At 38.1% G+C, this 26,426-nt stretch overlaps 1 protein-coding gene across 6 annotated transcripts in view; it reads left to right on the top strand.

Annotated features, from left to right (window-relative positions):
* The window catches only part of CMSS1 (cms1 ribosomal small subunit homolog (yeast)), a 393,374-nt gene that overhangs the window by 322,418 nt on the left and 44,530 nt on the right, over positions 1-26,426 (top strand). For 4 of the 6 annotated variants that reach the window (XM_021071314.1, XM_021071317.1, XM_013981145.2 and 1 more), the window contains one exon: positions 25,164-25,252. The exons of 1 other annotated variant lie outside the window; for it this stretch is intronic. In XM_021071314.1, coding sequence (XP_020926973.1) covers positions 25,164-25,252 — 89 coding nt within the window. The remainder of the gene's footprint in view (positions 1-25,163; positions 25,253-26,426) is intronic. One more of the 6 variants, XM_021071315.1, reaches the window with a different exon arrangement.

Raw genomic sequence — 26,426 nt, 5'->3', positions numbered from 1 at the left:
CATCCAGTAAACATAACAGTTATAATAAGGTCCAAAATGCCACTACTAGCATTGACGGCTCTATTTACCTAATTCCAGCTGCAGCAGTGAGCCAGAAAAGGTTAGATTGAAATTACTCATAGTTTGAAAACTGCACTGAAATATGTAAATATTCTGACATTTAAAATAAACTGGAAAAGAAGAAAGGTGAAGCTCTAACACTCAAAACTAAAGTTGAGGTCCTGTTGCCCAAGCTGACATGTCTATTTTTTTTTTCTTTAAGCTAAAAATAGCATAAGGTAAAAGGAAAAAGGAGTTCCCGTTGTGGCTCAGTAGGTTAAGAACCCAACTAGCATTCATGAGGATGTGGGTTCAATCCCTGGCCTCACTCAGTGGGTTAAGGATCCCCCGTTGACGCAAGCCACGACATAGGTCACAGATATGCCTAGGATCTGGTGTTGCCATGGCTGTGGTATAGGCCAGCAGCTGCAGAATTCAACCCCTAGCCTAGGAAATTCCATATGCCACAGGTGTGGCCCTAAAAAGACAAAAATTTAAAAAAAAAATTTTTTTTTGGTGAGAAAACAAAAGGAAAAATAAATGCCTTATTTTCCTGCAAAGCAAATATATTCCTCTGACATTTGCACAATCTCCACTACATCTTTGTAACTTAAAGATGGGGTAGTTCTTGTGGTACCTGAGTTTTGGCATTAAAGGTCCTTTTTTACTGCCACCACAGCCAGGACTTAAGTATGAGCATTCACACAAGAGGTCAGATGCCTGTGGCTCTAAGTGCTTTACACCTGATGTGGGTTATTCCTCAGGAGCCTGTTCTGTGTATGTTTTTGTTTGTTTGTTTTGCTATTTAGTTACTCTGTTTATGCTTTTTCTTTCTTCCAGTTTTATTGAGTTTTGTTTTTTTTTTTTTAATAATCAGGTCTTTATTAGTGTACAAACCAGAGCAACATGAGGAAGTAGTTATCCAGGTAGGAAGACTTGAAGACAAGAAAATTTTGTCATAAGTGTCACGTGAGACCAACAATGTCTATGAAGACAGTAAGCATTTTCTGCTATCAAAACACAGCTTAGGTCCTCTTGATTAAAAATAGGTTATGTCCACACCTTTTTTAGTTGACGGGGTTGGGGGGAGGGATGAGGGCCCTCATTATAGCTCTGTGTAAGATTAGGATGTACAGCCTACTGATAATACTTACATACATCATGAAATGATTACCGCTGAGACCAGCTCAGCAAGATGAGGCTGAAGAACGGGTGCTGTGAAACTTAAGGAAAAAGTTAACATAAAACAAGACACAGAGACATTTATCTTAATTAAAGGTTGGAACCAGGGGACTCAAGGTCTCAGGGACCAAGAACGCTGCCTCAAGAAACCACACTGCTTTTATTGTGCTCTTTGGGATTACATCAATTGAGGAGGGGGCTATAGGTGCAGGATATAGTTTTTTTTAATTATTTTATAAGTTCTTTTATTATTTTAAAAGTCACATAGCTGGTAGATGGTTGAACTTTTACTCTGACCTTTAGGCATTTAACAATCATTAGCATTTGAGGAAGCTTGGCATAAGCTATCTATGCATAGCATCTAGAGAATCATCACTGCTTCAGCAAATGGCATGCCTATCTGCGGCAACCTGGCATGCCTAGGTTTGCACCTTGGTTCTCTTTGCTAATGCATGTTCTGCTAACAACCCCTCATAAACCACTTGGGGCCATGAAGTTCCTCTTTCTCTTGTTCTTAAGAGGACATATCATGGTGTGCAAACAGCATGCCAGTCTGCACAGGTCCAGCATGCCTAGACTAACGCATTATGTCCTCATTCAGCCAACCCTATGAATAACTTTTGCCTTTAGGTCTTTGTTCATAAGCTTAATTCATTTACCAGCACTGACTGTTTTTCAAGCAGGAAGATGGGGGTAAAGTAAAGCAGGACAAGATGGAGTTTTCAGCAAAGAGGCTAAGAAAATATTGAAACATGTCTCGTGACATTACCACAGTAAGTTTAGTGAACATCTATCATCTCATACAGATACAAACTAAAAGAAAAAGAAAAAATATTTTTTTATGATGAGAACTCTTAGAATTTACTCTCTTAACTTTCATATATAACATACAAAAGTGTTAATTATATTCATCATGTTGTACATTGCATCCCTAATACTTGTTTATTATAACTGGAAGTTTGTACCTTTTGACCACCTTCATCCAGTTCTCTCTCCCACCACCTTGCCTTGAGTAACAACAAATCTGATCTCTTTTTCTATGAGTTTGTTTGTTTTTGAAGTATAATTGACTTACAAAACTATGGTAGTTCCTGGTATACAGCATAGTGAGTAGATATTGCTCTACATTACAGCTGCTGACATGTAACTAGCCACAAATTTTGTAGCATTTAAAATCCCTGCAAATAGAAGGTGAAACATTTTTCTTTAGCCATGTATTTCTGAGATTATGTTATCAGTCTTAGTACTTTACCTTCTTTCACAGTTTCAGAACCCATAAAATGACAGCAGTTCAGAGTTGTGCCATCTCATTCCAAATTTCCCAACCTTAAAGTTTTCTGCGGGAGCTGGAAACATTTTATAAGCAAAGTCTGGAGATGTTGCTAGGGACATCTTTAGCTATGAAAATAGGAGCATTATTGGCATGTAGACCAGGTTGTAGCAGTTACCACTAGAAACAGCAAAACTCCCCACCCCTACTCCTCATTACAGTTCACAATGACAGGAAAACTTCTTCTGATGGAGAGAACTCACTCACGGATACCTATATTCAGAAGCATTTGTTTGGTCAGATCTTTTGGAGAGAGGGGAAAAGACATCTGAAGGGGCATGAGAAGTGGAAAAGGTAGATCATGCCCAGTTTCTTACATTATATGAGAGTAAAAAAGCAAAAAGGAAAATGTGGTACCTAGGAAAAAGAAAACCAGAGAAGCATATGTCATATGCTAACTAACATAAAGCCTGTGAATGACCACAAACCTCTGGAAGACTTTGGTCCAGTGTCCCTGTACCCAGAGCAGGGACTGCATGGGCAGAAAAGGCCAGAAGACTGAAGTTTGAGCCTACCTTGGCTTCTCAAGCAGCCCCTTCGAAGTAACCAGGTGCCCTGGATTGGGCACAATAGGTATGGCCTTGGGTCTGCTGCTCCTTCTGCCACCAGTCACATAATTTTTCATTCTCCTTTTCTCACCATTTTCTTTTCTCAGTGAAAGTTGCACTGAGAAACTACTTGCTAGATTATACCCCAAGATAGTTTTGTTTCTACTTTCAGAAGGTCTTTACACAAGGGGAAATTTGTGCTGAATTTTTGAGGATGGGAGTAAGATTTTGATAGAAAAGTAGTTAAGACAAAGATAAAGGAAGAGCAGGCATTCTCAACAGTCAGGGTGAACGAGAGGTATACTTACAGGTGTATGATTCTTTTCTGGTGTGGCCTAAGTGACTGTAAGCCCTTATTTTTTGGTCATAGCATACCTGTAGTGGCTATTTTGGAAAATATGCAGAAGCAATAAAGGATAGAGCTTCCTTCACTGCATGACTACTGTTAGTGGAGTCAGATTTGAGAGCCCTTTTCTTTCATTGACTGCATTTCTCACTGTTTTGTTTCTCTCTCCTTCCTTCCCTTCCTCTCCTCTGCTCTCCCCTCTCTATGCCCTATGTTGTTTTGCTGTGGTGGCCTTAGGGATTCCACTAAGTTCACTTTTCACAGGATCCTGTTCTTTGGATGTGGGAATTGTGTTCCTCCTCAGTGATGCTGGTGGGAGTCCCTTAATGAGCTGGGAACATGGTTCTTAAAAGTAGTTCCCAGCTCTGCTTCTCCTGGCCAAATAAAACATTCTGGTTTCTAGGGATGAGTAATTTTAGCAAAACGCTTTAGACTGTGGAAGTACAGCTGTGTCTCCAACATTAGTTTTCAGTGTGTATAGATAGATTTCTCAGAGAAAAATACCCCTCCCCAAATAAGTGAAATTGAACTAAATTAAACAAAACAGATTTTTTAAAAACTGGTCACTACATAATGGTAAAACAAGCAGTCAACCAACAGGAAGTTGTAACAATTCTAAACTTGCATGCACCTAACATACCAATAAGATGTGTAAATGAAATTGGTAGAATTACTAGAAAACATGGAGAAATTAAAAATGAGTGGAAGATATTTACATACATGTCAGTAATTGATAGAAAAAACAAAAATTAATAAACATAGCAGACTTGAAAAACATAATTAAATTTATCTGTAATCATGTATAGAATTGTGAGCCTAACAATTAGATACTACACATTCTGTTAAAAAAAATGGGTTTTTTTTAATTGATTATGTATGGGGAAGATAGTTATGATTTCATTATGTATGCAAGTGTCAAATTACTATGTAGTACACATGAAACATAATATTGTATGTCAACTTTTTCAGCAAAAGTAAATAAATAAATAATTGGTTACATACCAGGACAGGAGCTGGCAGACTACAGCCTATGGATCAAATCTAGCCAGCATGTATTTCTATAAATAAAGTTTATCAGAATACAGTCATGCCCAGTCATTTACATATTGTCTAACACTGCTTCTGCACAATAGCAGAGTTGAGTAATTACTGACAGATCTTATTACTCTGCAAACCCTACACTTATTTACCGTATGGCCCTAAAAACCTAAAATTTTGCTGATGCCTGTGCTAGAACATAAAGCAAGTCCTAACAAATATCAAAAAATTGGTATGCAGGCCATTTTTCTAACCACAGTGTAACAAAAAATTAACTTTTAAAATCTATTTGGAAATTTAACAGTACATATCTCAATTACTCTTCAGTCAAAGAAAAACCATTATATAGACTTTAAATGTTTAGAATTAAATTATAATGAAAATGCTATAATATTAGAATGTATGGCATTCAGGTTGAGCTATACAGTATTAAGAAAATATATATCCCGGAGTTCCTGCGTGGCTCAGTGGTTAATGAATCTGACTAGGAACCATGAAGTCAATCCCTAGCCTCACTCAGTGGGTTAAGGATCCCGTGTCGCTGTGAGCTGTGGTGTAGGTTGCAGACGCGGCTCCAATCCCACGTTGCTGTGGCTGTGGCACAGGCCAGCGGCTACAGCTCTGATTAGACCCCTAGACTGGGAACCTCCATATGCCGCTGGTGCAGCCCTAGAAAAGAACCAAAAAAAAAGAAAATATATATCTTAATGCTTACATCAGAAAGAGAAAAACTTAATTGGCTAAATATCCAACTACCGAAATTAAGAAATCAATAGAGTAAACTTAAAGAAAGAATGTTATTGTAATAGAAATCAAGGCTGCAACAGAAAGCACCTATCATACAGAACCTAGTACTTTTTTGTTTTTTTTAAGGAAAGACCTCTCCAGAGATAAAGCAAGAAAAAAGAAGAGGTGCAAATAAAAAATAGGAGAAAAACATTGTAAATCAACTATAATTAAAAACAAAATTTTTAAATGGGAGAAAAGACATAGCTACATATAATGATCACCTCTCTCCAGGGAATTAGAAAAGTTAAATAAAAGTTACCCAGAAAAATAATACTTACCAAATTGAGTTAAAAAATAGAAAAACCTAGGGAGCTCCCTTTGTGGCTCAGCGGAAATGAACCCGACTAGTATCTATGAGGATGTGGATTCAATCCCTGACCCCGCTCAGAGAGTTAAGGATCTGGCATTGCTGTGAACTGTGGTGTAGGCCTGCAGCTACAGGTCTGATTCAACCCCTAGTCTAGGGACTTGCATATACCACAGGTGCGGCCCTAAAAACCAAAAAAAAAAAAGGAAGAAAGAAACAGATCACTTTAATTACATATAACTTTCAGAGGATAGAAAATGAGACATTTCCCTACTATTTCATGAAGCTAATATAACCTCAAAACCTAAACCAGACAAGGACAGTACTAGAAAGGAAAATTATGTCAATAAATATCTAAATAAAATGATAACCAAAATAAAAGCCAACATTATTAAAAAAGAAACACATCATGACCAATTGGAATTTATCCTAGAAATAACAAGAATGGTTTAACATTAGACAAACTATTTTTACAATTCACCACATTAACAGGTTATAGGAAAAACCCATATAATCATCGCAATAAATGCAAAAACAAAAGGCATTGTATTAAATTTAATACATTAATAAATTTAACACCTATTCATTATTTTAAAATAAAACAACAAACAAATCTCTCTCTTAGCAAACAAAATAAAAGGAAAGATCATTTATCTATTAGCAGCATCTTCTCATGCAAGGGTAGTACGAGAGTTAGATTGTAGGTTCTGGCATTAGAATAGCTGGGATTCAGGGAATATTCTTTTGGTGCAGTGGGTTAATGATCTGGTGTTGTCACTGCAATGGCTTGGGTCATTGCTGTGGTGCGGGTTCAATCCCTGGCCCGGGAACTTTCAGTCCTGCAGTCATGGCCAAATATATATGTATTTGGGATTCAAATCCCAGGTCTACCTATTATTGTGTGTGACATTGGGCAAATGTTACAAGTTGTTTGATGGAAGTTAGCTTCTATCATTATTTTTTAGAATCAGACTTATTGAGAAATAATTTACATAGTAAATAATTTATGTAGTAAAATTAACTCATTTTGTGTATAGTTCTATGAATTTTGACTAATGCATACAGTTGTATGCACAATTAAGATATAGAACATTTCCAACAACCCCCAGAAATTTCCCATCTCCAGGCCTCAGTAACTTCTGATCTGTTTTTTATCCCTATAGTTTTGCCTTTTCCGGTATGTTAAATAAATGGAATCACACATTATATAGCCCCTTGATCATGCCTTGTTTTGATTGGCATCATGCTTTTGAAACTTACCAGTGTGTGTTTCAGTAGTTTATTTTGTTGAGAAACTGTGAGAACTGTTAGGAGAGTTAAGCAAGTCTATAGCCAAGACAGATTTAGGTTTTCGTAAAAACTCACAAAATTAGGGGACCTGTCTCTTAGAAAACAACTACAAAGTTACTGATACAAAATTAGGTATGAAAGAAATTATTTTAAACAAGAAATCACAAGAGTACTGTTATAAGCCCAAGAATTCTGAAGTTTTATTTTACTCATCCCCATCAAATAAGAAAAAGCTGGGACTTCCAGCTGTGGCACAGTGAGTTAAGAATCTGACTGCAAGAGTCCCTGTTGTGGCTCAGCGGGTTAAGAACGCGATTAGTATCTATGAGGATGTGGGTTTGATCCCTGGCGTCAAGTGGGGTTAAGGATCTGGTGTTGCTGCAAAGCTTCAGCAAAGGTCACAGATGTGACTCAGGTCCTGTGTTGCCTGGCTGTGGCATAGGCCAGCAGATACAGCTCCGACTCAACCATAGCCCAGGAACTTCCTATGCCAAAGGTGCAGCCATAAAAAAGAAAAAGAAAAAATTTATTAGTTAAAGAAAAATGTTTCAGATGGAATAATTTTTTTGGAACAAGAGGTAACTCAGATTTAAAGCATTTGATTAAACAAGATATCTTTTTTTTTTTTTTTTTTTTTTTTTTGGTCATTTTGCTATTTCTTGAGTCGCTCCTGCGGCATATGGAGGTTCCCAGGCTAGGGGTCTATCGGAGCTGTAGCCGCCGGCCTACGCCAGAGCCACAGCAACGCGGGATCCGAGCCGCATCTGCAACCTACACCACAGCTCACAGCAACGCCAGATCCTTAACCCACTGAGCAAGGTCAGGGACCGAACCCTCAACCTCATGGTTCCTAGTTGGATTCGTTAACCACTGCGCCATGACGGGAACTCCTAAACAAGATACCTTGTTTAAACATTTTCTCCTGGGTTTTTGGTGTGTAAGAGTGACACACCTTTAAAAATGTATCATTTTCAACTAGCTTGCTTAAATGCAGACTATACTCTTCAGTTATCAGATTTTGGGCAATGGAGGAATACAGAATTCAGATTTTTTCTTAAAGCATTACTGAGTTTTATATACTTAAGGGTTTGATCCTGGAATTTATTTATTTGTATTTCAGCCTTTTTATCTTAAAGTGATTTTAAAGCTAATAAGAGGGTAGAAAATTTGTTTAAGAGGCTTAATATTTTACACAGAATATATATTTTATAATAAAAATTTTATATTAAAATGTAAATAAATAAGTGTGGGAGAGTGCTTTTGACGTTTAATTAACATGGGGCCAAGTACTTGGGGCACTCACAGATCTCCTGAGTATTTACAGATCAGAAGGAAAGAAAGCACACTGTGAGGAAGGAAAAAATTATGTGCTGATTTACAAGGTACATTTGGTGTAGAAGTGCAGAGACAAGAAGAAGGACTATGTAGTTAGCCAAGGCTTCCCTGAAAGATCCCGGATGAAGATAGGTTGGGGGATGTTAAGAGAAAGGAAGCCTCAATATAAGAAATTTCACATAAATCACCCTTAAATTTCATATAAGGGTGGCCTTTTCTGGGGAAGGAAATTCTATCACAGGTTTAACATTTAAGAATACATAATACCTCATTAAATTTGAATTTCAGGTAGAGTGAATATTTTTTAACACTATATAGATACCCCACATGCAATATTGAGACATAGTTTTACTAAAAAAATTGTTTGTTTATCTGAAATTCAGATTTAATGGGGCATCCTTTATTTTGTCTGGTACCCCTAGCCCAAGGGCCTTTACTTTTGAAGACTCCAGCATGGCTTCCCTAGGTTGACTGGGTTCTCTGAACCCAGCCACCCTCCTGGCTCTCTGACTCAGGACAACAGTGATAGGAATGTTCACAATAGGATGGTGCTCTAATCTGGTCCACAGCCGACCACATACTCACTGGCTTTCCAGGGTAATGATATTGGGCTTCCCAAGGAAGAGGATGGATTTCCTTTAAAGATTTTTTTTTTTTTTTTTTGGTCTTTTTGCCATTTCTTGAGCCGCTCTCGTGGCATATGGAGGTTCCCACGCTAGGGTCGAATCGGAGCTGTAGGCACCGACCTATGCCAGAGCCACAGCAATGTGGCATCCAAGCCTCATCTGCAACCTATACCATAGCTCACGGCAACGCCAGATCCTTAACCCACTGAGCAAGGCCAGGGATCGAACCTGCAACCTCATGGTTCCTAGTCGGATTCGTTAACCACTGAGCCACAATGGGAACTCCTTAAAGATTTTTTTTAATTAAAATTTCAAATTTTGAAATCATTGAGGCTTCACATGCAATTGTAACAAACAATTCTAAGTACAGAGGAATCTTGTGTACCCATTAACCTGATACCCCTAATAATAACAACTTGCAAAAACATGGATATGGTAACAGCAAAGCTATTGAGATTGATACAGTTAAGATACAGAACATGTCCCTCCCTACAAGAATCCTTGTTGCTCTTTTGTAGCCATAACTGCTTCCTTTCCAACCCCACCCCCACCATAACTCCTTGAGTTCTGTTCTATTCTGTTTTCCATTTCTATAATTTTCTCATTTCAGTAATGTTATATTCTGTTCTCCATTGCTATAATTTTCTCATTTCAGTAATGTTATATAGGAGTTCTCACTGTGGCACAATGGGTTAAGTATCCAGCTGCAGTGGCTTGGGTCACTGTGAAGGTGTGGGTTCAGTCCCTGGTCCAGTGTGGAGGGTTGGAGAATCTGGCATTGCTACAGCTGTAGCCCAGATTCAGTCCCTGGCCTGGGAACTTCTATGTGCTGTGGATGTAGCAATAATAGTAATAATAATGTTATATAAGTGGAATTACATGTTGCATAACCTTTTAGGATTGGATTTTTTTCACTTAGCATAATTCTCTGGAGATTCATATAGGTTATTGCATGTGTCAGCATTAATTCCTTTTTACTGCTGATTAGTATTCCATGGTATGGATGTACCACAGTTTAACCATTCACCCATTGAAGAACATCTGGATTGTTTCCCAGTTTTTTAGCCATTATAAATAATAAATGGAGCTGCTATAAACGTAAGTTTTTATTTCTCTGGGATAAATGCCCAGGAGTGCCATTCCTATGTTTTGTTTTCCATTTGGGGAAGGGAAGTGGCTGACCATGTACACTTGTGATGTCTGAGTGATCCAATTCCTCTACATTCTCAGCAGCATTTCGTGGTGGTGCTTTTTTTTTTTTCTTTTTTTTTTTTTTTTTTTTTTTTTGCTATTAGGGCCGCATCTGCAGGGATCCAAGCCACGTCTGCAACCTACACCATAGCTCATGGCAACACCAGATTGTTAACCCACTGAGCGAGGTCAGGGAATGAACTTGCATCCTCATGGATCCTAGTCAGGTTCATTACTGCTGAGCCACGACATGAACTCCCAATGGTGCTGTTTTTTTAATGCTGGACTTTAATAGGTTTGTGACGATAGCTTGTAGTTTTAAATTACTTTCTTTAGTGATTAATGATGTGAATGGAACATATTTTCATTTACTTATTTTCCATAGTATATCCTCTTCAGTGAACTGTCCATGTCTTCTGTCATTTCCTAATTTGATTATTTTTAGTGTTGAATTTTGAGAATTTGTCCTTTGTTAGACAGGTAGTTTGCAAGTATTTCTCCCACTCTATAGCTTACTTTTTCATTGTCTGAGCAAGGTCTTTGAAAAGCAGATTTTTCAGTTTTGGTAAAGTTGAACTTAGCAGTTTTTCCCTTTGTTGATTGTACTTTTGGTGTTGAATTAAGAACTCTTTTTTTTTAATCCCTCTATATTTGCTTTTAATGATGAAATATTCATACCAAAAGCAAAAAAAATTTAATCCCCATGCAAAAAAAAATGCATCTAGACACAGAGTCATTACATCATTCACAAAAATTCATTCAAAATAGGCCATAGACCTAAATGTAAGATGCAAAGATATAAAACTCATAGAAGATACAGGACAGAATCTAGATGACGTTGGGTGAGGCAATGACTTCTTAAATACAATACCAAGCTATGAAAGAAATAATTGATAAGCAGGACTTCATTAAAATTAAAAACTTCTACTCTGCAAAAGACATTGTCAAGAGAATAAGGAAAGCCACAGACTGGGAGAAAATATTTGCAAAAGTTATATATGATAAAGGTTATCCAAAATATAAAAGAAACTCATGGAGTTCCCTTCATGGCTCAGCAGTTAACAAACCTGACTAGGATCCATGAGGATGCAGGATTCGATCCCTGGCCTCACTCAGTGGGTTAAGGATCTAGTGATGCTGTGTGCTGTGGTGTAGGTTTCAGATGCAGCTCGGATCTGGTGTTGCTGTGGATGTGGTGTAGGCCAGCAGCTGCAGCTCCAATTGTATCCCTAGCCTGGGAACCTCCATATACCATGGGTGTGGCCATAAAAAGCAAGAAAAAAAATTTTTAGTAAATAAAAAGATCTCTTAAAACTCAACAATAAGAAAATAAACAATATGATATAAAAATAGACAAAAATCCTGAACAGACACCTCACCAAAGAAGAAATACAGATGGAAAACAAGCATCTGAAAAGATGTTCCACATCATAAGTCATCAGAGAAATGCAAATTAAAACAACAACAATATACCACTACATGGAGTTCCCGTCATGGCACAGCAGAAACGAATCCAACTAGGAACCATAAGGTTGTGGGTTCGATCCCTGCCCTCACTCAGTGGGTTAAGGATCCGGCGTTGCCATGAACTGTGGTGTAGGTTGCAGACACAGCTCAGATCTGGCATTGCTGTGGCTCTGGTGTAGGCCAGTGGCTACATCTCGGGTTAGACCCCTAGCCTGGGAACCTCCGTATGCCACAGGTGTGGCCCTATAAAGACAAAAGACAACAACAAAAAAATACCACTACACACCAAAATCCAGAACATTGATAACACTGAATACTGTCAAGGATATGGAGCGACAGGAATTCTCATTCATTGCTTGTGGAGATACAAAATGCTACAGCAGAGTTCCCGTTGTGGCTCAGTGGTTAACGAATGCGACTAGGAACCATGAGGTTGAGGGTTCGGTCCCTGGCCTTGCTCAGTGGGTTAAGGATCCAGCGTTGCCGTGAGCTGTGGTGTAGGTTGCAGACAAGGCTCGAATGCCACATTGCTGTGGCTCTGGCATAGGCTGGTGGCTACAGCTCCGATTCGACCCTAGCCTGGGAACCTCCATATGCCGTGGGAGCGGCCCTAGCACACAGTTATAGGAAGGGATCAGCATACTTAAAAAACAGGGCAACCACAAGCCAAAACCAAACATTGCATTCGCAAAAAAAATCACTCAAGCAGATAATAACCAGAGACCATCCAACCAAAAAAAGAAAGGAAGAATTGAGAACCATAGAATCAACTGGAACACGAGGTTCAAAATGGCAATATATAATCACCTATCAATTATCACCTTAAATGTCAATGGACTGAATACTCCAATCAAAAGACACAGAGTGGCTGAGTGGATAAAAAGGCAAAAACCTTCAATATGCTGCCTACAAGAAACTCACTTTAGGACAAAGGACACATAGAGATTGAAAGTGAAGAAGTGGGAAAAAATATTTCACGCCAATAGACGTGACAGGAAAGCAGGAGTTGCAATACTCGTATCAGACAAAATAGACTTTAAAACAAAAGACGTAAAGAAAGACAAAGAAAGACACTATTTAATGATTAAAGGATCCATCCAAGGAGAGGATGTTACTATTGTCAACATATATGCCCCAAATACAGGAGCACCCAGATACATACAACATATATTAACAGACATAAAGGGAGAAATTGAGGGGAATACAATCATAGTAGGAGACATTAATACCCCACTCACATCAGTGAACAGATCCTCTAGACAGAAAACCAATAAAGCAACAAAGATCCTAAAGGAAAAAATAGAAAAGTTAGACTTAATTGATATCTTCAGGACACTACATCCAAAAAAATCAGAATACACATTCTTCTCAAATGCACATGGAACATTCTCAAGAATCAACCACATACTGGGAGACAAAGCTAACCTCCAAAAATTTAGGTGCATAGGAGTTATCTCAAGTATCTTCTCTGAACACAACACCATGAAATTAGAAATCAACCATGGGAAAATAAATGAGAAAAAACCTACTACATGGAGGCTAAAGAACATGCTACTAAAAAACCAATGGGTCAATGAAGAAATCAAGAAGGAAATTTAAACATACCTTGAAACGAATGATAATGAAGACACAACCTCTCAAAATCTATGGGATGCTGCGAAAGCAGTCCTCAGAGGGAAATTTGTAGCAATACAGGCCTTTCTCAAAAAAGAAGAAAGATCCCAAATTGACAGCTTAACCCTCACCTAAACGAATTAGAAAAAGAAGAACTAAAAAGACCTAAGTCAGCAGAAGGAAGGAAATCAATAAAATAAAGATTCAAAAAAAATAGACAAAATTAATAAAACCAAGAGCTGGTTCTTTGAAAAGGTAAACAAAATTGACAAACCCCTGGCCAAACTCACTAAAAAGAGGAGAGAAAGAACTCAAACAAAATTATAAATGAAAAAGGAGAAATCACAACGGATACTGCAGAAATACAAAAAACCGTAAGAGAATACTATGAACAACTATATGCCAACAAATTTGACAATCTGGAAGAAATGGACAATTTTCTAGAATCTTACAACCCGCCAAAACTGAATCAAGAAGAAACAGACCAACTGAACAGACCAATCACTAGAAATGAAATTGAAGAGGTCATAAAAACTCTCCCTACAAATAAAAGTCCAGGACCAGATGGCTTCACAGGTCAATTCTATCAAACATATAAAGAGGATCTGGTGCCCATCCTCCTTAAACTCTTTCAAAAGGTTGAAGAAGAAGGAATACTCCCAAAGACATTCTATGAGGCCACCATCACCTCATTCCAAAACCAGACAAAGATAACACCAAGAAAGAAAACTATCGGCCAATATCTTTGATGAACATAGATGCAAAAATTCTCAACAAAATCTTAGCCAACTGAATCCAACAACATATCAAAAAAATTATACACCATGACCAGGTTGGGTTCATCCCAGGTTCACAAGGATGGTTCAACATATGCAAATCAATCAACGTCATCCACCACATTAACCAAAGAAAAGTCAGAAATCATATGATCATCTCAATAGACGCAGAAAAAGCATTTGACAAAGTCCAACATGCATTCATGATCAAGACCCTCGCCAAAGTGGGTATAGAGGGAACATTCCTGAACATAATCAAAGCCATTTATGATAAACCCACAGCAAATATAATACTCAATGGGGAAAAACTGAAAGCCTTCTCACTCAAATCTGGAACAAGACAGGCATGCCCACTCTCACCACTGCTCTTCAACATAGTTTTGGAAGTCCTAGCCACAGCAATTAGACAAACAAAAGAAATAAAAGGCATCCATGTAGGAAGAGAAGAGATCAAACTGTCACTGTATGCAGATGGCATGATACTATACATAGAAAACCCTAAGGACTCAACCCCAAAACTACTTGAACTGATTAATCAATTCAGCAAAGTAGCAGGATATAAGATTAACATTCAGAAGTCAGTTGCATTTCTGTATACCAGCAATGAAAGATTAGAAAAGGAATACAAAAATACGATACCTTTTACAATTACACCTCACAAAATCAAATACCTCGGAATACACCTGATCAAGGAGGTAAAGGACCTATATGCCGAGAACTATAAAACTTTAATCAAAGAAATCAAAGAAGATGTAAAGAAATGGAAAGATATTCCATGTTCCTGGATTGGGAAAATCAATATTGTAAAAATGGCCATACTACCCAAAGCAATCTACAGATTCAGTGCAATCCCTATCAAATTACCCAGGACATTTTTCACAAAACTAGAACAAACAATCCAAACATTTCTATGGAACAACAAAAGACCCAGAATCGCCAAAGCAATCCTGAGAAACAAACACCAAGCAGGAGGCAGAACTCTCCCAGACTTCAAGAAATACTACAAAGCCACAGTCCTCAAAACAGTGTGGTACTGGTATCAAAACAGACAGACAGACCAATGGAACAGAATAGAGAACTCAGAAATAAACCCTGACACCTATGGTCAATTAATCTTTGACAAGGGAGGCAAGAACATAAAATGGGAAAAAGACAGTCTATTCAGCAAGCATTGCTGGGAAACCTGGACAGCTGCATGCAAAGCAATGAAGTTAGAACACACCTGCACACTATGCATAAAAATAAACTCAAAATGGCTGAAAGACTTAAATATATGACAGGACACCATCAAACTCCTAGAAGAAAACATAGGCAAAACACTCTCTGACATCAACCTCATGAATATTTTCTCAGGTCAGTCTCCCTAAGCAATAGAAATAAGAGCAAAAATAAACCCATGGGAATTAATCAAACTGAAAAGCTTTTGCAGAGCAAAGGAAACCCAAAAGAAACCGAAAAGATAACTTACAGAATGGGAGAAAATAGTTTCAAATGATGCAGCGGACAAGGGCTTAATCTCTAGAATATGTAAGCAACTTATACAACCCAACAGCAAAAAAGCCAATCAATCAATGGAAAAATGGGCAAAAGACCTGAATAGACTGTTCTCCAAGGAGGATATACAGATGGCCAGGAAACACATGAGAAAATGCTCAACATCGCTGATCATAAGAGAAATGCAAATCAAAACTGCCATGAGATACCACCTCACACCAGTCAGAATGGCCATCATTCATAAGTCCACAAATAACAAGTGCTGGAGGGGCTGTGGAGAAAAGGGAACCCTCCTGCAGTGTTGGTGGGAATGGAAACTGGTACAGCCACTATGGAGAACAGTTTGGAGATACCTTAGAAATCTACACATAGAACTTCCATATGACCCCACAGTCCCACTCTTGGGCATCTATCCAGACAAAACTCTACTTAAAATAGACACATGCACCTGCATGTTCATTGCAGCACTATTCACAATAGCCAGGACATGGAAACAACCCAAACGTCCATCAACAGGTGACTGGATTCGGAAGAAGTGGTATATATACACAATGGAATACTACTCAGCCGTAAAAAAGAATGACATAATGCCATTTGCAGCAACATGGAAGGAACTAGAGACTCTCATACTGAGTGAAATGAGCCAGAAAGACAAAGACAAATACCATATGATATCACTTAGAACTGGAATCTAATATCCAGCACAAATGAACATCTCCACAGAAAAGAAAATCATGGACTTGGAGAATAGACTTGTGGCTGCCTGACGGGAGAGGGAGGGAGTGGGAGGGATCGGGAGCTTGGGGTTATCAGACACAACTTAGAATAGATTTACAAGGAGATCCTGCTGAGTAGCATTGAGAACTATGTCTAGATACTCATATTGCAACAGAACAAAGGCAGGGGGAATGTATGCATGTAAGAATAACTTGATCCTGATGCTGTACAGCAGGAAGAAATTTAAAAAAAATTGGTACAGCCACTTTGGAAGACAGTATGGCAATTTCTTACAAAACAAAATATGTATTTTACTATACAATACATCAATCACACTTCCTGGTATTTACCTAAATGAGTTGAGAACTTATATGCACACAAAAACCTGCACATGATTGTTTATAACATATTTATTTATAATTGCCAAAACTTGGAAGTAACCACAAAGTCCTCCAATAAGTGAATGGATACATATAAGTGTGGTAAATCCAGACAACTAGATATTACTCAGCTCATTATTTTAAGAAGAAATGAGCTATTAAGACTTTAAAAGACATGGAGGAACTTTAAATGCACATCACTGCATGAAAGAACCCAATCTGAAAAGATGACGTATTATATGATTCCAACTTAAGGACATTCTGGAAAAGGCAAAACTATGAAAATTTTTTTTAAAAATTCAGTTATTTCCAGGGGTTAGGGTAAAAGGAGGGATAAATAAGAAGAGCACAGATCATTTTTAGGGCAGTGAAAATGTTCTGCATGATTTTAAGTAAATAGATACATGGTCATCATTCTTGTCCAATCCTATAATGCACAGCTCTGACAGTAAACTCTAGGACAAACTGTGGACTTTGGGTGCTAATGATGTGCCAGGGTAGGCACATCTGTTGTCACACTTCTACCACTGTGTGTGGGATGTTGATAGGAGGGGAGGCTGTGTGTACCGCACCATCACCACCATGATACACAGGATTCTGCTTCATATCCAAGGGCCATATGCAGCACGTACCTTCTTTCTCTCCCAGGTCCTTATTTATAATAAAGAAATGATAATTCCTACCTCATCTACTACCCACCCTCCCTTCATAGGCATTTTGAAAAGTTATCTAATACACCTGGTGACATTGTATTTTATCCAAGTTAAAAAACCACCTATTCTTATGAAATGCTATTTCATAAAAACTTAGCCTTATACTCCAACTCAGGCTACTTTGGTGAAGCTCATTCTTAATGCCTTTTTCTTGCTAATAGTGCATAATCCCAGGTTTTATCTCCATATCTGCTTTCTCACATGTGCCAACTTGGCCAATATTTTAGGCTGTTGTTATAAATTGGTAACAATTACTGAGCACTTGTTACTTGGCAAGCACTATTTTACACAGCCATACACATCATCTCTTTAGTCTTTTTTTTTTTGCAGTAAATTAAATAGCATGGAAATGGCATAAAGAATGTCAATCAGATTAACATGAAGAAATAAAATTAGATCCATATAACAGAATACTCAAATATAGATCCAATCATATCCTATCTTGACTTATGACAAAGGTCTTAAAGGAAAAATAAAAAGAATAACTTAACTGGTAAGAATAACAAAAATAATACACCCTCTGAAAATAAGTAAAATATAAAATGCATAAATTTTTTAAAAAACAGTGTAACTATATAAATATGTGCTCACAATTTGTTACATCTTATTGTTTCTTCAATATAGGCATTACACCGTTCTAGGTGATGTGATAAACAAGACATTATAGACCTTACATTGTACCATAGAGAGAAATGGTTATTAATAATACAGTTGTAGAACTGTATTATTTAATTGTACAGTTGCATTATTTAATTATAATTATCATAAATTCTTTGATGGAGAGGAAATCAAAACCAGATCTAAAGAGAATTCAGCATTCCAAGAATGATGTCAAATGACCCCCTTCACAGTGGATTATGGACTTATTTACTATGAGATATATTTCTTCTCCAGAGATTCCTCGTTTGTGTATCAATTGTAGATTTTTGGCTTGCAGTTATTCTGAAGTTTTGATATGAGTCTATATGTATATGAGATTGTTTTAAGTTGTTGGTCTCTTAATTGCAAGTTCATCTCCAGTGTCCTGCATTTGTATCCACCTCTTCTCATTATTTCTGATTTTAGTGGTATAATTGTGCATGGATGATTTTGTATCTTTTCTGTATATATACCTTTACTGGTGAGCCTTGTCATCTGTGGAATTTGTTTCCTCTCTGCTGTGTTTTCTTTTCTGCCTATACAAGTTCCTTTAGTATTTGTTGTAAGGCTGGTTTAGTGTTGCTGAATTCTCTCAGCTTTTGCTTATCTGTGAAGCTTTTGATTTCTCCTTCAAATCTGAATGAGAGCCTTGCTGGGTAGAGTAATCTTGGTTGGAGGTTTTTTTTCCTTTCATCATGTTAAATACATCATGCAGTTTCTGGTGAAAAATCTGCCGATAACCTTATCGGGGTTCCCTTGTGTGTTACTTGTTTCTTTTCCCTAGCTGCTTTCAAGATTTTCTCTTTGTCTTTAATTTTGGTCAGTTTGATTAATATGTGTCTCGGTGTATTCCTCCTTGGGTTTATTTTATATGGTACTCGTGCTTGCTGGATTTGAGTGAGTGGTTCCTTTCCCATGTTAGGGAAGTTTTCGGCTATTATCTCTTGGAATATTTTTTCTGTCCCCTTCTCTCTCTCTTCTCCTTCTGGCACCCCTATAATACAGATGTTGGTGCTTTTCACGTTGTCCCAGAGTTCTCTGAGACTCTCTACATTTCTTTTCAATCTTTTTTCTCTTTTCTGTTCTGCATCCGTAATTTCCACTAATCTGTCCTCCACCTCACTTACTTCTTCTGCCTCCTGTATTCTGCTGTTAGCTGCTTCTAATGAGTTTTTTATTTCAGTTATTGTATTTTGCATCTCTTCTTGCTTATGTTTTATATCTTGTATCTCTTTGCTCAGTGTTTCCTGTAAGTTATTCATCTTTGCTTCCAGTTTATTTCCAACATCTGGCATCAACAGTCTAAAGTCTTTTTCCTGGAGGCTGAGAATCTCCTCATCACTTAACTGATTTTCTGGGGTTTTTCCTTTCTCCCTCATCTGAGTTATAGTCCTCTGTCTTTTCATTTTTATAGGTTTTTGGTGTGGTGACCTTCTTACAGATAATAGAGTTGTAGCCTCTCTTACTTCTGATGTCTGCCCCCCTGTGGCTGAAGTCTGTATGGGGGCTTGCTGTAGGCTTCCTGATGGGACTGATGCCTGCCCACTGGTAGGTGGAGCTGATTCTAATCCCTCTGGTGGGTGGGGCTTAGTCTCTGGATGGGATTAGAGGCAGCTGTGTGCCTGAGGGGTCTTTAGGTAGCCTGTTTACTGAGGGGCGGGGCTGTGATCCCAACTGGATTGTTGTTTGCCCTGGGGCTTCTCAGCAGCTGACGGACAGGTGGGGCCAGATTTTCCCAAAATGGCCACCTCCAGAGAAAGGCACAGCTGCCTAATAGTCCCGAGAGCTTTGCCTTCACTGTCCTTCCCTCACAACAAGCCATATTCACCCCTGTTTTCCCAGGATGTCCTTCTAGAACTGCAGTCAGGTTTGACCCAGATTCCTATGGAGACCTCGCTCTGCCCTGGGACCCAGTGCATGTGAAAGTCTGTGTGCACCTTTTAAGAATGGGGTCTCTGTTTCCCCCAGTCCTGTGGAGCTCCTGTGCACAAGCCCCACTGGCCTTCAATGCCAGATGCACCAGGGGCTCTTTCTCCCAATGCTGTATCCCCACACATGAGGGTTTGATGTGGGGCTCAGAACTCTCACTCCTGTAGGTGAGTCTCTGTGAACCAGGTGGTTTTCAGTTGGTGGCGCTTCCCACCCGGGAGGTATAGGGTTGTTTATATTGCAAAATCACCCCTTCTACCTCTTGATGTGGCCTTCTCTTTCTCTTCTTGAGTAGGGTATCTTTTTTAAGGTTTCTGGTCCATTTGAGTGGAGATTGCTCAGTCTTTAGTTGTGAATTTTGTTTTTTTTTAGGAGAGAAGTTGAGCTCTAGTCCTTCTATTCTGCCATCTTAATCTGGAATCCCTAAGAACTCTTTGTCTAACTCTAGATCTTAAAGATTTTCTCCTCTTCCCCACCCCACACCTTGCAAAGTTGTTACAGTTTTACATTTTACATTTAAGTCTGTGATAAATTTTGAGTTACTTTTTGGATAAGGTGTGAAAGTTAAGTAGGGTTTATCTTTTTGCCTATGGATTTTTTTCCTTTTTATTGAAAAGGCTATATTTCCTCCTTTGAATTGCTTTTACACTTTTGTCAAAAATCTGTTAGGCAGTAGTTTCCGTCATGGCTCAGTGATAACGAACCCAACTAGTAACCATGAGGATTCGGGTTCAGTCGCTGACCTTGCTCAGTGGGTTAAGGATCTGGCATTACTGTAGGCTGTGGTGTAAGTCGCAGATTGGGCTCAGATCTCACATTGCTGTGGCTGTGATGTAGGCCAGCAGCTGCAGCTCCAATTACACCCCTAGCCTGGGAACTTCCATATGCCATGGGTGCAGCCCTAAAAAGAAAATAAAAGAAAAAAAATCAATTGGACATATTTGTGTGGGTCTCTTTCTAGGTCCATATTTGATTCCATTCATCTATATGTTTCTACAACAATAACACACAGTCTGGATTACTGTAGCTATATAATGTCTTGAAATTGTATAGACTAATTCCTCCTACTTGATTATTCTTTTCTAAAATTGTCGTAACTATTCTAGATCCTTTGCTATTCTACATAAATTTTAGAATTATGTATACACAGAGAGAGAGAGAGAGAGAACATGCTGGGATTTTAATAGAAATTATGTTAAACCTGCATATCAATTTGGGGAGAGCTGGCATCTTTACTATGATTAGTCTTCCAGGCCAAGAACACAGTATGTTTCTCCACTTATTTAGATCTTTTTTTATTTATTTCTTGAGTGTTTTATACTCTTCAGCTTGTGAGTACTATACATGTTTTGTTAAATTTACCCAAATATTTCAGTGTTTTTTCAGTGATTATAAATGGCATTGTATTTTTTAATGTCCATATGTTCATTGCTAATGTATAGAAAAAAAAACTGATATCTGCATGTTTATCTTTTATTCTGCAACTTAGTTAAACTCACTTATTAGTTCTAGCAAGATTTTTGTTTCTCTGGGTTTTTTTTTTAAGACTCCTTGGGATTTTCTATATAAGCAATAATGTCATCTGCAAATAGAGGCAGTTTGATTTCTTCTTTTATAATGTATATGCCTTTTATTTCCTATTCTATTTTATTTTATTATTTTATTTTGTTATTTTATTTTTGCTTTTTAGGGCTGCACCCATGGCACGTGGAAGTTCCCAGGCTAGGGGTCAAATCAGAGCTATAGCTGCTGGCCTATACCACAGCCATAGCAACACCAGATCCAAGCTGTGTCTGCGACCTACACCACAGCTCATGGCAACATTGGATCCTTAACCCATTGAGCAAGGCCAGGGATCAAACCCACATCCTCATGGTTACTAGTTGTGTTCCTTACCTCCGAGACCCAGTGGGAACTCCTTTTTCCTTTTCTTGCCTTATTGTACTGGTTAAAAGTTCTATCCCTATGTTGAATAATACTGACCAATGCTGACGTCCTTGCCTTGTTCCCAGTCAGGGTGAAACCATTCAGTCTTTCATTATTAAATATAATGTTTGCTATATTTTTTGTTTGTTTTGTTTATTAGGTTTTTAACACACACTATTCATCAATTTCAATTCTTTTAAGTGTGTTGATGTTTTATGTGCTAGGATATGATCTATCTTGGCACATTTTCCATAACACTTGAAAAGAATATGTATTCTGCTGTTTTGAGTGGAATGTTCTACAAGTGTTAATCAGATTCTGTTGGTTAAAAGTGTCACTCAGTTATTCCATATCCCCGCTGATTTTCTGTTTAGTCATTTTCTAATTTTTCAAGTGTACCGTTAAAGTTTGCAACTTAATTGTAGGTTTGTCTGTCTATTCTTTCATTTTCCTCAGTTTTTGCTTCTATATTTTATAGCTTTGCTGTTTGATGCATACTCATTTAGAATTGCTAACAGATTCACTTTTTTTATTATATGATGTACTTTTGCTGACAATAATCTTTACTCTGTATATCAGTATAACCACTCCTGCTCTTTTTTCATCAATGTTTATATGTTACACTTTATCCATTATTTTGCTTTCAGCTATATTGTCATATTTGAGGTCAGTTTCTTGTAAATAGCATACAGTTAGGTCATATTTTTCAATCCACTTTGTCACTCTCTTGTCTTTAAATCAGTGTGTTTAGATCATTTATATTAATATAATTATTGATATATTAGAGTTCAAATTTGCCATTTTATTTTGTCTTTTCTGTTTATTTGCTGTTTTTATTTCTCTTTCCTGCCTTCCTGTGGGTTACTTGAGCATTTTTAGAATTCTATTTTGATTTGTCTTAGTATTTTTGAGTGTATCTCTGGGTATAACTTTTTCAGTGGTTGCTAAAATATTAGCGTGGGTGATAGCCTCATTAGCACTGGGAAGTATGTAAAGTCCTGATTATCCAGTAGGCTTCTTCTGACACTACCCTAGTGGAGAAGGAGAGATGCCCTTCATTACTACCAGGAAGAAGTGGAAAATCCATGCTCACAGTGTGGTCTCCATTGATACTACAGTGGTGGTGATGGTGATGGGAGGAGAGAACAGGGGTTTGTTACCACCTTGCAGGGATGAAAATCTCTTCAGGGGTTCAGTCCCTACTTTATCACCTTTGACACCACCCTAATGGGAGGTGGACGAGGAGTTGGGGTGCCTCAGTACAACCTGACAAAAGTGGATGTCTAGGTTCCCCACTCAGCCTTTGCTACTATAAGCAGAGCCAAAATTTTTCTGTTGTGTTTGTCTGGAATCAGGTAGTTATTGTCTAAAAGTTTCAGTCTTGCTAGGCTGTCCTTTTCCTGGTCATTTTGTTAAGTAGAACAGACACTTGTTGGGGCCTTTTTGTCTTTTCCCACTTGCATTTCCAAGTTACTAGCTTCTTTAGCTCCAAGTCTGAGATAATGAGTCAAAAAGAAACCCTACCATAATGTTCCTTGGGCCCCAAGGTCCATAGCAGGTCTTCTCCTCTCTACCTTTCTATGTTTGTTTTACATATAGTTTTGAGGAATTTTCAGCTGTACTTCACAGGAAAAATAGGAGAAAATATGACTGCTATTACTGTCTTTTCAGAAGCAGAAGTTCTATAAATACTTTCAGTGCCAACTTAATCACTCATTTTAAAAGCCCTGTTAATCTCCTACCTGCTACTACTTCATTTGGTAGAGTCCTTTTTTTTAATGCTATACAGTGATTACTGTTTGTGTTAATCAGGGTTATCCAGAAAAACAGAACCAATAGGAGAATAGATATTTATTTAATATCAATATGTAAATATCTCTCTCTGTATATGTTTATGTATTTGTGTGTGTGTGTATAGGAATTGGCTCACGATTATGGAAATTGTTAAGTTCCAAAATCTGCAGGATGTATCAGTAAGCTGCAGACCTCGGAGAACTGTTTAGTTCCAGTTCTAATCAGATGGCTTGAGAACCAGAGAGCTGATAGTGTAGTTACAGCTTGAAGTCTGGCAGAGTCTAGGTCCAGGAAGAGCCAATGTTTCAGTCAAATCCGAAGGCAGAAAAAATCATCTTACTCAGGGGGGTCATACTTTTATTCGATTCTACCCTTCATCTGATTGGATGAGTCCCACCTGCATTAGGGAGGGGAATCTGTTCTATTCAGCTTATCCATTCAAATATTAATCTCATCCAAAAATACCTTCATAGAAACATCCAAAATAATGTTTTGCCAGATATCTGGGCACCCTGTGGCCCAATCAAGTTGACACATAAAATTAACATTAGAGTGTACAAGCATTTAAAAGCTGAGGACTACCAAACTGGTTAATTTGTACCTAAATATGAATTCTGACCAACATTACAAACAAATTCATTTTTTGGGCTGACCTAGAGATATACAGAGAAACTCAAAGGGAGTGGGTGAGAAAAGCCTTTCAAGATTCGAAAATGTGTTTAAAGAGAACAGCCACTAAAATCTGGAAGGCCTTATGGGAAATAAGAAACCTGCAGTTGCCATGTTTCTTTAAAAGAGCTTTATAAACAAGCAAAAAAAAAAAAAAAAAAAAAAAAAAAAAAAAAAAACTATTACAACTTTTATTTTTCCTAATTCTTACAGTAAGAATTTGTCTTTCCTAGTGTTCGAAGATTTTATAAATTCAAAATAAAAATTTCTCATGATCCATAATCAGTTTGTCACACACTGTTATCACTCACCCTGGGGCCAACATGCAGGTGTCAAGAGCTGGCTGGTGCTCAGTACAGGCAATATCACTTGAGAGGAAGATTTTGGACTCAAATAGATCCAAGTTCCCAAGTGTGTGACATGGACATATTACATTATCCCTCTAAGCAGCAACTTTCTTATCTGAAAATGAGTTTAATATCTCCTCAGTAAGAGTGTTCAGTAACTAAACATTCTCAAATGTTAGAGGTGAATAATCTTCAGTTTGCTGTTTTATAAATAACACTGCTATCTTGGTACTTAAACCCCTATCTTCATTTTGGGTCATTTCCTTATATTCAGCTTCTTAGAGGTGAAATTAATAAGTCAAGGGATAGGAGTTCCTGTCATGGCTCAGCAGTTAACAAACTCGACTAGGATCCATGAGGATGCAGGTTTGATCCCTGGCCTCACTCAATGGGTTAAGGATCTGGCATTGCCATGAGCTGTGGTGTAGGTTGCAGATGTGGCTTGGATCTGGCGTTGCTGTGGCTGTTGCATAGGCCAAGAGCTATAGCTCTGATTCGACCCCTAGCCTGGGAACCTCCATATGCCGTGGGTGTGGTCCTAAAAAAAGACTAAATAAATAATAAAAAAATAAGTCAAGGGATATAATCTTCTAAAAAGGAGATACCAAAATTACACTAGCAATAGAAGAAATAAAGAGAGTGGTGCTTTTCTTATTTTTGAACTTTGTGTTTCCTAGAAGCATCAGATGGTGAAGGAGGAGGAGACACAGAAATGATGCAGCAGGAGACAGTTCCAGTTCCTGCCCTGTCAAAGAAAACCAAACAGGTGACAGTCACTGAGCCTCTTCTACCCTCCCCCGCCCCCGCCAGCATTCCTGTGCTCTAATAGCTATCGTTGCTGGGATTTAAGTGAAGCTTTTACCTTCTCTACCTTTGAAAGAGCCATGCTTCATTAATTACAAACCAGAAAGGTCTGTTTTCCCCCTAATGTATTTTTTACAACATAAATATATTTTACAATAATTATACCATAAGGGTTGCCATTGTGATTCAGTGGTAAGGAACCCAACTAATATCCATGTGGTGTGGGACCTGGATTTGATTCCTGGCCTCAGTCAGTGGGTTAAGGATCTGGTGTTGCCATGAGCAGTGTGGTGTAGGTCACAGATGCAACTTGGATCACAGACATGGCTTGGGTCCTGGGTTGCTGTGGCTGTGGTATAGGCTGGCAGCTATAGCTCAGATTTGACCCCTAGTCTGGGAACTTCCATATGCCACAGGTGTGGCCCTAAAAAGACAAAATAATAATAATAATAATGATATCATGGATTCTTGTGTCACATTTTTACTAATGACCTAGTCTTGTTCTTTTGGGTACCGTGCCTAGAAGACAAATAGCATAAAAGCACACCAATACATGATTACAGCGCCAAGCCATGCTGTGAACAGACTCCCAGGGCTTCATATCTAGCTAGCATCATGGTTTGTTTTGTAAATTCTTGCCGCGGATTTGCTACCTTTGTATTACCACAAGTGGCCATTTGATAAACTTTGCTTCCTGGACTTATGACCTTTTATTGCTTTTTTAATCTTCTTACTGTCCACTCACATCCATTTGCAGATTTTTCACATTATGTGTCCCTTAAACCTGATTGGTAACCATATGTGATGCTTACAGGACTGTCTACTGTTAGTCCAAAGTTACCATCTTCCATATAGTAACAATTCATGGTCTTACTCTTGTGAGTGGCCTTAAACTCATTCACTAGCAGGTGACTCTACCCAATGTCTGTGACCAGGCACAGGGTAATTGTGCAAAGCAGTTTAGCATTGTGGTTACCTATAAGACATGAGACATGGGGCGCAGTCTCCTTATTGGTAATACGGAGATAATTAGTGTATTTTCTTCACAGACTTGGAGTGAGGATTAAACGATTAACATTTGTTAAGCTCTTAGAACAGTGATTAACAAAGATTAAGCACTAAATTGATAATTATTT

This window comes from Sus scrofa, chromosome 13 (assembly GCF_000003025.6).
Source record: "Sus scrofa isolate TJ Tabasco breed Duroc chromosome 13, Sscrofa11.1, whole genome shotgun sequence".
Taxonomy (NCBI): Eukaryota; Metazoa; Chordata; class Mammalia; order Artiodactyla; family Suidae; genus Sus; species Sus scrofa.
The sequence above is the reverse complement of the archived record's forward strand: the minus strand, read 5'-3'. Positions and strand labels throughout refer to the sequence as shown.